We start from the raw sequence: 14,372 nt of genomic DNA, 5'->3' as shown, positions 1-14,372 counted from the left end.
GACATCACACACATCCATGCCCGAGGCAGGATTCGAACCTGCGACTGTAGCAGTGGCACGGTTCCGGACTGCGCGCCTAGAACCGCGAGACCACCGCGGCCGGCTCAGAAGTATATTAACGGATCTAGCAAAGCAGTAAAGTTGAGAGTATATGAACACTGTCCTTCACAACTTATGACCGTATCATCTGTGGCAATAATGCAGAGTATTTCTCGTTCACCACAAAGGATTTATCAAAATATTAATGTCATCGTTTCCACAAACACATGTCAACTTGCTAGAATTTGTAAGCTATTCCTAACCACAACGAGGGAAAATTGTTCGTTTAATGAGTAACTCAAACCGAAACCTATGGCACTACAGTAGTGGTTAGTCAGACTTTGTTTTCCAGTGTGTGGCCCTTTCCGTTTCATTATGACCTTCACCTTTCCTCACCGTCATTAAATATCTCTCTTGTAGGAGGTTTTGCTCCTCCTCTTCCTGTTCTTCTTTTCCTCTTCCTGTTCTTCTTTTCCTCTTCCTGTTCTTCTTTTCCTCTTCCTGTTATTCTTTTCCTCTTCCTCTTCTTTTCCTCTTCCTCTTCTTTTCCTCTTCCTCTTCTTTTCCTCTTCCTCTTCTTTTCCTCTTCCTCTTCTTTTCCTCTTCCTCTTCTTTTCCTCTTCCTCTTCTTTTCCTCTTCCTCTTCTTTTCCTCTTCCTCTTCTTTTCCTCTTCCTCTTCTTTTCCTCTTCCTCTTCCTCTTCCTCTTCCTCTTCCTCTTCCTCTTCTTTTCCTCTTCCTCTTCTTTTCCTCTTCCTCTTCCTCTTCCTCTTCCTCTTCCTCTTCCTCTTCCTCTTCCTCTTCCTCTTCCTCTTCCTCTTCTTTTCCTCTTCCTCTTCCTCTTCTTTTCCTCTTCCTCTTCCTCTTCTTTTCCTCTTCCTCTTCCTCTTCTTTTCCTCTTCCTCTTCCTCTTCTTTTCCTCTTCCTCTTCCTCTTCTTTTCCTCTTCCTCTTCCTCTTCTTTTCCTCTTCCTCTTCTTTTCCTCTTCCTCTTCTTTTCCTCTTCCTCTTCTTTTCCTCTTCCTCTTCTTTTCCTCTTCCTCTTCTTTTCCTCTTCCTCTTCTTTTCCTCTTCCTCTTCTTTTCCTCTTCCTCTTCTTTTCCTCTTCCTCTTCTTTTCCTCTTCCTCTTCTTTTCCTCTTCCTCTTCTTTTCCTCTTCCTCTTCTTTTCCTCTTCCTCTTCTTTTCCTCTTCCTCTTCTTTTCCTCTTCCTCTTCTTTTCCTCTTCCTCTTCTTTTCCTCTTCCTCTTCTTTTCCTCTTCCTCTTCTTTTCCTCTTCCTCTTCTTTTCCTCTTCCTCTTCTTTTCCTCTTCCTCTTCTTTTTCTCTTCCTCTTCTTTTTCTCTTCCTCTTCTTTTTCTCTTCCTCTTCTTTTTCTCTTCCTCTTCTTTGCCTCCTCCCCTGTCTACATAATATCCTCACATAGTTCCTTACACTCGTTCTTTTCATTTCTCCTCCGTCCCGTTTTTGTCTCATTGAACAGTCCAGCGTCCTCCACATCTCGTCGCTCCAACCTCCCCCTCCCCCTCCGCTACCACTAGCTGGAAATATTCCGGCACAGACTAAACGCTGTGGTAGTAGCAAAACAACATGCTACAGGCACTGGATTACTGAGAACTTTGTAACGACGTGAAACAAATATTCTGGGACGCTTGGGACTTAAAGTATAGCAGGCTGTTGGTATATAAAGGGACGAGACACAGGGTGTTGATTACTTAGGTACCGCAAGCAGCTGCGAACGACTCGAAGATCTTGGCCACAGAACGGAAGTAATGTGCTATGACGAAGCTTATGTTCAGACCTAGATTGGGTGGAAAATGTCGGAGTTTTATCGCTCGCATAAGACAAAAACATCGCTTAACGTAGCAATTCGGCGGGAGAAGTGTTACGAGCAAAGCGGAATTATTCATAAATGGGCTCAAACTGCTGGTGCAATTTCGCAGCAATCGGACGACAATCAAAACGCAATATTCGATCCGTCCGCGCGCAGCGGTGGCAATTAAACGGAGATTCTCGGAAACTGTACACAGACGATTTGGGTGGCTCCGAGCACTACTACGGGAGGAGGAAGGGGTCGGTAGGGGGATGGGAAGAGAGCCGTTATTCGTACCCAGATTACCAGATACTCCTTCAGTGACGGGGCAATTTCGCGACGGGTGTAATGGAAAACGCAGTTATTACGTCCGCGAACGGAAGCATAAAAGGTCTGGTCAGCGCGCGAAGGAAGGGCGGGCGAACCTGCGTGCCCGGGATCACGTGACTAATACGATTAGCGACGGGAAATTTTCCAATATCAAATGGACGTCCGCTCGGCCGATGAAACGCACGCCGCGCAACCCTCAATAAAATGTTAATAAAAACGGATACATACCGGCTCTGAATGGGAATGAAATTCTCATTAAAAACGTATGCGCGCCTCCCATTGGTCGCGCGGAATAAAGAGCCCCTCGCGCACCCGGCAAAGAATTAAGCTTTGCTGGCTACAGTTATTTTTCAGAACAAAATTTTTCAAAAAAAAAGTTTTAGTGCCGCGCGCTCCGTGTTCCCTCGCAATGAACAGCGCTTCCCCCCTTATTGAATGGTGCTCTCTTTTATCTTGCCTTTTTGTTTTTGTTCCATATGTCGCCGGTAGACGCACGGTCGTGCACAAATACGGGTCTCAGCGTGTGCGTGATACAGAGGGAAATTAAATCCTGCAATAAGCTGGTACGAGCCCAGCACTTGCTTTGTGGGTGGACGCCAACTGATCGTGAAAGCGGGAGATCTGATGTAAACTACAAACTTGCACGGCAGCACACATCGACGCGATGCGGCGATAAGCTCAGGCAATGCCTTTGTCATAAGTTTACTTTACAAGGGGAAGGCCTCAGACACGGCCAACAGATTCGGCTCAAATTTGGCCGGTCGCTTGTGTACAACCTAAAACGAAGGAATCTAAGGTATTTTGGGTCAATTTTGAGAAAATCACTCCTAAATGTTACGAAAAGCAATCGACTCAAAATTGGACGGATTGATAGGTAATTTTAAATAGAGCATTTTTCATCATCAGGTATGGGGTCCGCAAACGCAAACTTTTCCAGAAATCGAGGGAAGAATCTTTTACAACTGTCGCTTCTCTACTCACATGGTAAACGCTTTTTGCTGACAACGCCGATAGCGCAACGGCCTAGGTAACTGGCTGTGAATCGAAGAACCCGGGTTCGAATCTCGAAGAAAGGTAGCGGACGTTATTCTTTTCATTTGTATTTTTCCATATCTCAGTTGATAAGGATAGAAGGGTTAATCAGGTAAGTAAATCAATAAAGCATGATGATAATACGGTAGGCTAATACATTTCTCAAACCTCTGTCAATTGACATATGGAAAAATACAAACGAAAAGAACAACATACGTTAGGGTTCTTCGAGATTCGAAGCCGGGTTATCCGATTCCCAGCCAATTACCTTGCCCGTTGCGCTATCAGCGCTGTCGGCCAAAAGCGTTTACCATGTGCAAACAGAAGCGGCAGTTGCGAAAATTCCTTACCTCGATTTCTGGAAAAGTACCTGACGATCAAAAGTGCTCTATTTACAATTATCTATCGATCCCGCCATTTTTGAGTCGATTGCTCGTCATAACATTTAGGGGTGGTTTTCTCAAAATTGCGGGGGTGTTGACCAAAAATAGCTTAGATTCCTTTGTTTTAGGTTGTACACAAGCGACCTGAAAAATTTGAGCCGCATCGGTTGGCCGTGTCTGAGGCTTTCCCCTTGTTAGTGGACAGCATCCGTTAGCGCGTCTCTGGCACGTTTTCTTGTCGTTGTCTTGTCCGCAGAACTGTTTGATACAGGTATGCACGGTAGTCCGTCCTTTGGAAACCTGTTCGTCTCTGAGTATCTACCAAGCCTATATACGAAACTAGACATCCAGAATGAGATTTTCACTCTGCAGCGGAGTGTGCGCTGATACGAAATTTCCTGGCAGATTAAAACTGTGTGCCGTACCGAGACTCGAACTCAGGACCTTTACCTTTCGCGGGCAAGTGCTGGCAGGAGACGGATACTGGCAGAAGTAAAGCTGTGAGGACGGGGCGTGAGTCGTGCTTGGGTAGCTCAGTTGGTAGAGCACTTGCCCGCGGAAGGCAAAGGTCCCGAGTTCGAGTCTCGGTCCGACACTGTTTTAATCTGCCAGGAAGTTTGAAAAGAAGACATGATTGTCTTAATGGGATTGCCGCTATAATTCTTTAAATAAAAATATGGCATTTCAGTCTTTGATCGCTATTTTTTATTTTCAGTGACCGGTTTCAGGCTAGCTGCCCATCTTCAGATCATATATTGCAGTTACAGAGTCACTTGTCAGAATTATCGGTTCACTGTCATATAACAGTACAGAACAATCGGTTCACTGTGATATGACAGTGAATCGGTAGTTCGGTACTGACAAGTTACTCTGTAACTGCAGTATATGATCTGAAGATGGGCAGCTAGCCTGAAACCGGTCATTGAAAATAAAAAAGTTGCGATCAAAGACTGAAATGCCATATTTTTATTTGCCTATATTCATTTTCACCTGGTTGCTTTAGTCAAGCTTCGTCTACATCAACAGGATTTCTCTGCAATTCACGCATCAGTACCGACAGTGTTCATCAGATCATTTCCAAACGATTTACCTATAGTTCCACTCAAAACCAGCAAGTTGGAAAAGCTAAGACTTAAATCTTTTGTTGTGGGCTCTGATTTTTCTTATTTTATTACGATGCTCATTTCTTCCTATGTAACTGGGTCTCAGCAAAATATTGTCGCGTTCGGAGGAGAAAGTCTGAGAAAAGATCCTGCTCCGACAGAAAACATCTTTGCTTTAATGGTTGCCGACTCAGCTTCCGTATCCCATTTGTCCCCTGGTTCACGATCTATAAAACCAACTGTCTTTCCAATTTGTTTTACGTCCTCCGTCAATCCTGTTCAGGAACAATCCCTCACCGCGCAGAAACACTCCAGAAAAGAGCTTAAAAAGTAATGCATACATTTTCCATAATAGATCTATTTCATCCTCCAAGTGTTCCGCCAGTAAACGCTGGCTTCGATTCCCCGTATCCAGAAAAATACCCATGTGAGCATTCGAATTAAAGTTGCTCGTAATTGTAATTTAAGGTATTTGTATGATTTATCGTATAAAAGAAATGTAAGAGTTTCCTTTTAGTACTCGAGTTGGTGCCATCACAGCTTTTATTGTTTAAAATCAATTGGCACGCCTCGCACCATACACATAACTTACATAAATCATTTAACCATTGGTTTTGACACTGATAAATTTATCAGACGGTAAACGATTACATCATCATGTGCAAAGAGTCAAAGTGGACTGCTCAGACTCTAGAAATTTTTTTATATCGGGTATGAACAGCAGAGTGCTGATGGTAGATGTATGAAATTTTCACAGCATTTTAAGTCTGAGATTCAACACATGTGGAGCTAGAATAATTAATATGCCCTGTGTAGCTTTGTTTTTATGTTCATTTATTTACAAAATTCGTTGAAAAGATTGAGTCTTTGAAAAAAAAAAAGATAACATGCCCCACAATACAATTACAGTAATTATTCTAGTTTAGTGTATCTACATAGGAGCATTCCATAATTATGGGAAATTGTAAATTGGTGTCTTAATACGTTTCCAAAATAACGGGTCAAAAACTTCGATAATTTAACATTAGCGGCATAGGACATAAATATCTCCTTAACAAGGTTCCTTATGTACTTAAACAGATAGCTGCTACGTAACTTCAACAATGTCCATGTGTTGCGGTACAAGCTCTTCCCAATTAGTCCATGTTAGCCTCACTGCTAGTGAAGTACAAGTCCCACTATGAGATGAATGACAGAGGCCAAACTATGATGCGAGAAGTGCGCCAGTGACTGAGCTAGTAACTAAGACTGACCGAGACAAAGCTCTCTGGTCAGCGGCGGCGATCGAAATACTTGCTGTGGAATGGGAGTTGCCTGCGCGTTGCGTGCAAATCTGTCTTCAACCTGACAGGCACGTTTGATCCAGCGCCTACTATCAATCTTCTGGCTACATCGTTGCCGATCGGAGTACTGCATCTCCATCTATGTCATACTCCGTAAGGCAGCTAATGGTGTGTTGCGGAGGGTAGTTTCGGTACCACTACCTGATCCCTCCAACCCTGTTCCACTCGCGAAGAATGATGGTCGATAATCCTCTGTGTTGGCTCTAGTCTCTCGAATTTTCTCCTGGTGGTTAATATTAGAGGTATATGTGGGGGGCGGGGGGGGGGGGGAGGGAAGTAACCCGCCAGGTTAGCCGAGAGCGCTAATGCGCTGCTTCCTGGACTCTGGTAGGCGCTTCGGCCCCGGATCGAATCCGCCCGGCGGATTAACGACATGGGCTTGTCCGCCGGCCAGCCTGGATGTGGTTTTTAGGCGGTTTTCCACATCCTGCTATGTGAATACCGGGCTGGTCCCCATATCCCATCTCAGTTGCACGACACGCAGACGTTTGTAACACTTCTGCACTATTTCATGGTGTACATTAGACGCCGACAGCTGGGGTACACTGATTACATCCTGGGGAGGGGGTGTATGGGGTGGCGGCAGGAAGGGTATCCGGCCACCCCTTTAAATTAACCTTGCCACATCCGTTGTAGCCACGCCGACCCTGCTAACATTGCGGGACACAGGCGCAAGTGAAAGAAAGAAAGATGGGTGGGGGGGGGGGGTTGGGGGGGGGGGGGGAAGGGAAGTGATACGTTGTAGATTCCTCCAGAAAAGTGCTGTCCCAATATTTCAGTAGTAAATTTCTCCTTCATGTACAACTTCTCTCTTGTAATGTTCAGCATCTCCATAACACAATCTGGTTGGCAGAGTTTCACTACGTCAGGATACGACCTGGCTAATTCACAGGTCGGCAGCCACCAAGCAACAGGGTTCAAGCGACCCCTGTTCTGTCGGGCCGTAGACCTGCTATTAAAAATGAGTCTAGCGCTTGCGTATCGAAGGTTTCTCGCCGACATGAATTATTTATCAACAGGCGGTACGGAGGGCAGTGACATACGGCAGGAAACGGCTCTCGTTCGCTTTCCCGATGCCGTTCTGCTCCCGCTGAATCCCCCTGCCACACACACACACACACACACACACACACACACACACACACACACACACACACACACACCGAGCAACCAAACAGCAGCAGCGGGTGGGTCCGCTAGCGTCACCGAGAATAAAATATTCATCGCCGCCGTGCACTTAGCTATGTAAATTGTAGCCCAGTTGCGATTCTTGCTAAGAGATGGTGCCGGGGGAGGCAGGCACAGAAGTCGGCCCATCGCAGAAGATAAGGAAAGAAAAAAATAAGGAAAAACACAGGAAATAAAGACGGCGCGGGAGCCTTTAAAAGATTTGCCTCCATATTTTCGCGTCCCGCCAGGGAAAACAAAGTAAAGGTTAGCTCTCGCGCGTGCGGTGCGGCCCTGGAGTCGCAGACGCCGACGCCGCCGTAAGGAAATTTCCCGGAAAGGGAAGCAAAAAACATCGCGGCGAGTTCGGTCCGCGCAGGTTCCTCGCAGATAAGGAAGCCTGCGGCAGAGCGGACGTGTTACCAAGACCGCGCCTCCGCCTTTATTCGCCCACCGTTCCTGCGGTCTCCCACCCTCCCTCCCTCCCTCCCTCCCTCCCTCCCTCCCTCCCTCCCTCCCTCCCTCCCTCCCTCCCTCCCACCCTCCCTCCCAGTTACCTCGCGATCGAGGTTTGCTACAATTCGGACGTCTGTCTGCCAACTGCGGTGCCAGAAATTTTTACATACTTCTTATGATTTCTTGCAAGAAAACGTACTCAAAGGATACACTTCGATTGTAATCGGCTTTGAATGTCTAGTAGTGCAGAGCAAAATAAGAAACAAATATTTTTTATACCTGCCGATGAGGTTGTTAGATGGCTGAAACGCACTTTTGAAAAAAAAAAAGTTTAATATTTGGCTTAGATTATGCAAGAACAAGGACTAGGCCTAGAGACATAATGCAAAATTCGTCATAATGTGACAAGATTATCTTTTAAACAGTCATGTCAAATGACAAAACGGTGTAGGATACTGGATTAGCATGTGGGTTAATCGGTGAGCAGAAACGGTGGGTTGTCCTGGAGTTCATCATCTCTACACTGCCCGGAGACATCTGCATTGCTTCACACGGGGAAGAATCATCTGGAAAGTAGGAGGAGGGCGGTATGCGACGAGTGTAACGCAGGACTTTGGTCCTGGTAACAGCACTGTAGAGAAGGAACCTTCCGAAACACAGGCACTTCTGCCCAAAGATAGGCGGTCAACCACGGTCAAAAAAAGCAACAGACGAACGCAAACAAGAAGTTTCGCGATTTTCGTATTTTTGGAGGCCTGAACGAAGAGGTTAGAGGCTGTAGATTTGCTTCGGACGAAGGGCAGCAAGCCTGCGTATAATCATGGTTCCGTCGGCAACTGCTCACATCTTTCCATAATTCCACTGACTGTCTCATCTAACAGTTCAATAAATGTACTGACAATTACGGCGTTCCGTACCTCAGTGGGTAAAAACGGAATCCTTACAGGATTACTTAGTTATCCGTCTGTCCGACTCATCTACATCTACATGAATACCCTGCAAATCACACTTAAATGCCTATCATAGAGTTGACCAAATCACCTTCACAATGTTCTATCAGGTCACACTCGAACAGCGCATGAAAAAACGAACACCTATACCTTTCCGTGCGAGCTCTGATTTCTCCATTATGATGATCTTTTCTCCCTATGTAGGTCCGCGATAGCAAAATATTTTTCCCATTCGGAGGAGAAAATTGGTGATTGAAATTTCGTGAGATCATCCCGCCGCAATGTAAAACGCCTTCGTTTTAATGATGTCCACCCCGGCTCCTGTATCACACCCGTGACATCCTAGCTCCAATTTCTGGATATCTGGCAAGGATCCACCCCCACGCAGGACGGACAAGTAGTGTAGACACTCTCTCTAGTAGATGCATATACCGGGTGATCAAATAGTCAGTATAAATTTGAAAACTGAATAAATCACGAAATAATGTAGATAGAGAGGTACAAATTGACACACATGCTTTGAATGACATTGGGTTTTATTAGAACCAAAAAATACAAAAGTTCAAAAAATGTCCGACAGATGGCGCTTAATCTGATCAGAATAGCACTAATTAGCATAACAAAGGAAGACAAAACAAAGATAATGTTCTTTACAGGAAATGCTCAATATGTTCACCATCATTCCTCAATAATAGCTGTAGTCGAGGAATAATGTTGTGAACAGCACTGTAAAGCATGTCTGGAGTTACGTTGAGGCATTGGCATCGTATGCTGCCTTTCAGCATCCCTAGAGATGTCGGTCGATCACGATACACTTGCGGCTCCAGGTAACCCCAAAGCCAGTAATCGCACGGACTGAGGTCTGGGGACCTGGGAGACCAAGCACGACGAAAGTGGCGGCGCACGCAAGAAATCTTTCACGGGTCTAGCAATACTTTTTCTTTTTGGTCATTCCAAGCATGTGTGTCAATTTTTACCCCTCTATCTACATTATTCCGTGGTTTATTAAGTTTTCAAATTATACTGACTTTTTTGATCACCCAGTATTTTGTAAGTGTTCTGCCAATAAAACTAAGTAGTTTGTTTGCTTTACCCACAACATTTTCTGTGTTCTTTAAAATTCAAGTTGTCCGCAATTGTTATTACTACGTATTTATTTGAATTTAGGGCATTTACATTTGACTGATCTGTCGTGCAACCGAAATTCGATAGATTCCTTTTAGCACTCACGTGGATGGCACACAGTTTCCATTATTTAGATCCAATTACCAATTTTCGCACCATACAGATACCTTTTCCAGATCGCTTTGCAGTTTGTTTTGATCGTCTGGTGACTTTACTAGACCATAGACGATACAGCGTCACCTGCAAACACGGCTTCTCAGATTGTCTCCTAAATCGTTTATACAGATAAGGAGCAGCAAAGGACCTACTAGACTACCTCCGGTAACGCCAGAAATATGTATTACTCGATGACGTTCGTGAATTACTTCGAATTGTGACCCCTTTGAGAGAAAATTATGTATTAAGCGACATAACTGCAACGATATCCCACAAGTACGCAATTTCACTACAAGCCACGTGTGTGTCATCCAGTGTCAAAAGCCTTCTGGAAATCTAGAAATACCTAATCAATTTGAAATCCTTTATCAATAGCACAAGACACTTCGTCTGACTAAAGAGAGAGTTGCGTTTCACAAAAACGATGTTTCCTAAATCTTCGTTGATTTTCTCAATTGACAGTTCTCTTCGAAGTAATTAATAATGTTTGAACACAATATATGTTCCAAAATCCTTCGGCCGGTCTGGCCAAGCGGTTATAGGCGCTTCAGTCCGGAACTGGGCTGCTGCTATGGGCGCAGGTTCGAATCCTGCCTCTGGTATGGTTACGTGTGATGTCCTTAGGTTAGTTAGGTTTAAGTAGTTCTAAGTCTAGGGGGCTGGAGACCTCACATGTTAAGTCCCATAGTGTTTAGAGCCATTTGAACAATTTTTTTCGAAATCCTTCTGCGTATCGACATTAATGATTTGGGCCTGTAATACAGTGGATTATTCCTACTGCTTTCATGAATACTGGTATGTCCTGTGTAACTTTCCAGTCTCTGGGTACGCATCTTTCGTCGAGCGAGCGGTTGTATATGATTAAGTATGGAGCTATTGCATGAACATACTGTGGAAGCAACCTAATTGGTATACAGTCTGAACCTTGGTTTTATTCAGCCATATATGTTGCTTCACTACTCCGAGGATTTCTACTTCTAAGTTATTCATGGTGGCAGCCGTTTTAGATTAAAATTTTGGAACATTTACATTGTCCTCTTTGGTGAAGACTCTAAAAACACCCTTTGTTTTCGGCGACTAGTAGACGCATCAAGTTCAGATTTGTCAGATACAGACACTGTTCTTTATGTCACATATTTTGATTCTCGCAAAGTCGCTTATCAAAACGTATAGGGTATATTTACCGTTGACTTAGAATCACGAAATTAGCTAGGTAGCAGTCTTACACAGGACAAGTAAATTAAAAATCGGAAATGGTTAATTTCTAATTTAATCATACGCAAAAGAAATTTTTTATTACTTGTTACCTATGTCTGTCTGCTTAGACCACATCATCTTAGGAACTTTCAGACGTATCAAGTTCATGTGACGTACGAAGCCGTACGGTCCCTCGGCGGTGTAGTTAGCAATTTTAGGGTTTTTCGCTTACCTTTAATATGAAACCTTGCTTCTTGCTGAACCTCACGATTCTAGGTGAACGGGAAGTACCCTCGAGATTTTGGTGAATGAGTTGGCGAGTAGCAAAATACGTCAGATGATTAAAATTGCCAGTATCGATAACAGGGTAAAATCGAAGAGATTCGAGATTTCCTGGATGGATGAACTGTCTGTATACATAATTAAGTCTGCAAGTCTGCAGGTACGGAATCACCGGTGCGCGAACTCTAGCCGCAGTTACCTGAATTTTTTTTACATTTGTTTCCTTACGTTTAGAGTGCCCCTTGTAAAATCAGTCACTACACTGAAACACCGAGCAGGAAAAATAAAGTGCCCTTAGGTACACTTCTCCTAGGTACAAAACTCCCTTCTAACTTTTCCAAGAAATCTGCAACGTCTCTCTGATCTTTCTTAAATCACCAACTCATCACAGAAGGAAAAAAAAAATGTATACAGCCTAAGAGCTTTGTATTACTTCCACCCTCCTTGAAAGACAACGAGCTCATATTTTTGCATATAATTAATTCTGAGTGCACATTAATTTTTTTAAAAATGATTACACTACTGTATAGCACACTCGATACCACAAGAATGAGACAGTTACATGAAAAGATGATGATACATCGTTGCCCTGCATTACTCGGATACAACAATAAAATAGCTGGGAGGAACCATATAGAGCCACTTAAAGCGGATTGACCACATAAATCTAGGGAACAGGCTACGTTTCAATGAAAGAATCTGAACAAAGGCCTTCCAACCTATAAGAAGCTGGTTACTAAACCGTAGTTCGACGGGATCTTGTGTACTGATTGTCAGTCTAGTAGCAATAACAGAGGGAATTAGAATAAAGGAAACGAAAGTTCCAACAAAGGGCGGCACGTTCCGTGGCGGGATCGTATTAGAAGACTCGAGACCGTCAGGATATATTAAAAATATTCAGTTGGTAAATGTTGCATGACATACTTTGTGCTCCACAGACAGGTTTTCTGTTGAAATTTCCAGAGCGTAGTTGATTCCAAGAACCGTCGGGAATCCGGCCGAGCGGTTCTAGGCGCCACAGTCTGGAGCCGCTCGACCGCTACGGTCGCAGGTTCGAATCCTGCCTCGGACATGGATGTGTGTGATGTCCTTAGATTAGTTAGGTTTAAGTAGTTCTAGTGGACTGATGACCTTAGAAGTTAAGTCCCATAGTGCTCAGAGCCATTTGAACCATTTTTTGAACTGTTGGGAAAAATATTATTTCGTCCCGACAGAGTGAGAGAACGAGGGTAATGGCAACTCCTACATCGTTACGACAGTTGCTCTTCCCTCACACCTCTCGGGAATGGAACTGGAAAGGAGGAAAAAAAAGTTCGGTAACATGAATACCGGCTTCCAGATGCAGTAAGGTATGTCGCTTTTTTCGATGTATACAGTGGGAAGATAAACGCATGATGATGTAATAGCAGGATAGTAGATACCGTACCAAGCAAAATTTTCAGAAGAATCGCAAGTCCTATATGTACAGTTGTACTACCACAGCCAGGCAGCATCTAGAGGCAGGAAAACGGAATGGGGAGATGATGAATGAGAATGGGATTAAGAGGGGGCGCAATGTATGCACCCGCACGCGTGCACCACACACACACACACACACACACACACACACACACACACACACACACACACAAATAGAGCGAGAAACAGGAGTCGGGAGAGCTTGAGGAGGAGGCGGAGGAGGAGAAGAAGAAGAAGTGGTGGTGGTGGTGGTGTGTGTGTAAGTGATGTAACTGAAAGTGGAACTCTTATTTAGTTTAGAAAAGTTTGATGATAGATATGGAATGTTTTTTTTCCAGAGCAATGATCCTCACAATGGTTTTCGGCGTTTTGGGTAGACCGGAGGAACTTGAAGCTGAAATGTCGGATGGGAGGTTTATCTCCCTCTGCTACAATGCATTTTAAAAGAATCTGTCTCTTCAAATTTTGTGATCATTTTCTCTAGACCCTTAGGAGAATCGGGGCCAATGACCTTGCTGCAGTGGTAGCACCGCTTACCGTCAGAACAACGAAGTTAAGCGCTGTCCGACTGGGCAAGCACTTGGATGGGTGACCATCCCGTCTGCCGAGCCCAGTTGGCAAGCGGGGTGCACTCAGCCCTTGTAAGCAAACTGAGAAGCAGCGGCTCCGGTCGCGTAAACTGACAACAGCCGGGAGAGCGATATGCTGGCGATGTGCCCCTTCATATCGGCATTCGGTGACGCCTGTGGGCTATGGATGACTCGGCGACTGGTCGGTACCGTTGGCCTTCATAGCCTGTTCGGGCGGAGTTTGGTTGTAGTTTTAGTTCTTAGCAGAAACAGACCTATATCTTGCCTCAAACGCTTCGGTGTTCGTGACTTCTGCAGTGCTAATGGTGCACGGTGATTGTTCTTCAGCTTCATCAGCTGCGTGCGATCCTTTATAGAGGCATCCACACTGGTGGTCTCCAACGCAGACTGAGGAACAGCAGTGTGCCGCCCGTCTGTTGGTCTGAATATTCTGCCGCATACACCGCCATTCGTTTATCATAGTTTCTTCACATTATATGGTCCCATGACTTCCTCCCTGCATCAATAACATGCTGTTCGAATTTCACGTCATTCTGAGCAGCTGTTCTTTTTCTACGGCGTTTTGAAACAAACTTTGGTTATGGACACCCTGTACATTGTGACCAAACGTAACCAAGGCGATATTATGAACATTTCCTGTAAGGAACTTTTGATACAAAGCTCGTACATTCTGTTTCCCGTGATTACTGTGATCATGAAAAAAAGTTGAAAACGAGCTATGATGCGAAAATGCAGCATTTCCGCTCCTAGATCCATAGAACACATTTCATTCTTCTATGTGCGAATGTTTCCTGAAACGTCTGCTGCACGTTTCTGTTACACCCAGTACAGAACGCCAGTCAGAGGAAAGCTCAGGTCGAATGGAATTCAAAAAGCAAAAAAAAAAAATCAATGAGGAACGAATGGGAGAGTTACAGCAGCGTCGAAAAGGAAATATCTGTCTCGCGTGTGT

At 44.5% G+C, this 14,372-nt stretch overlaps 1 protein-coding gene across 1 annotated transcript; it reads right to left on the bottom strand.

The window, feature by feature from the left end:
- Positions 1 to 440: 440 nt before the first annotated feature.
- On the bottom strand, positions 441 to 1,535 carry LOC126293212 (uncharacterized). The gene has a single exon (XM_049986335.1). The coding sequence runs from the start codon at positions 1,533 to 1,535 to the stop codon at positions 441 to 443; it is 1,095 nt and encodes a 364-aa protein (XP_049842292.1).
- Between the last annotated feature and the right edge of the window lie 12,837 nt (positions 1,536 to 14,372).

Source organism: Schistocerca gregaria, chromosome 10 (assembly GCF_023897955.1).
Source record: "Schistocerca gregaria isolate iqSchGreg1 chromosome 10, iqSchGreg1.2, whole genome shotgun sequence".
Classification (NCBI taxonomy): domain Eukaryota; kingdom Metazoa; phylum Arthropoda; class Insecta; order Orthoptera; family Acrididae; genus Schistocerca; species Schistocerca gregaria.
Note: the sequence above shows the minus strand (reverse complement) of the source record. Positions and strands in the feature narration are given on the sequence as shown.

Bases quoted from the DNA above. Each gene is read 5' to 3' on its own strand.
- LOC126293212 (XM_049986335.1), bottom strand. From the start codon at position 1,535: ATGTGGAGGACGCTGGACTGTTCAATGAGACAAAAACGGGACGGAGGA.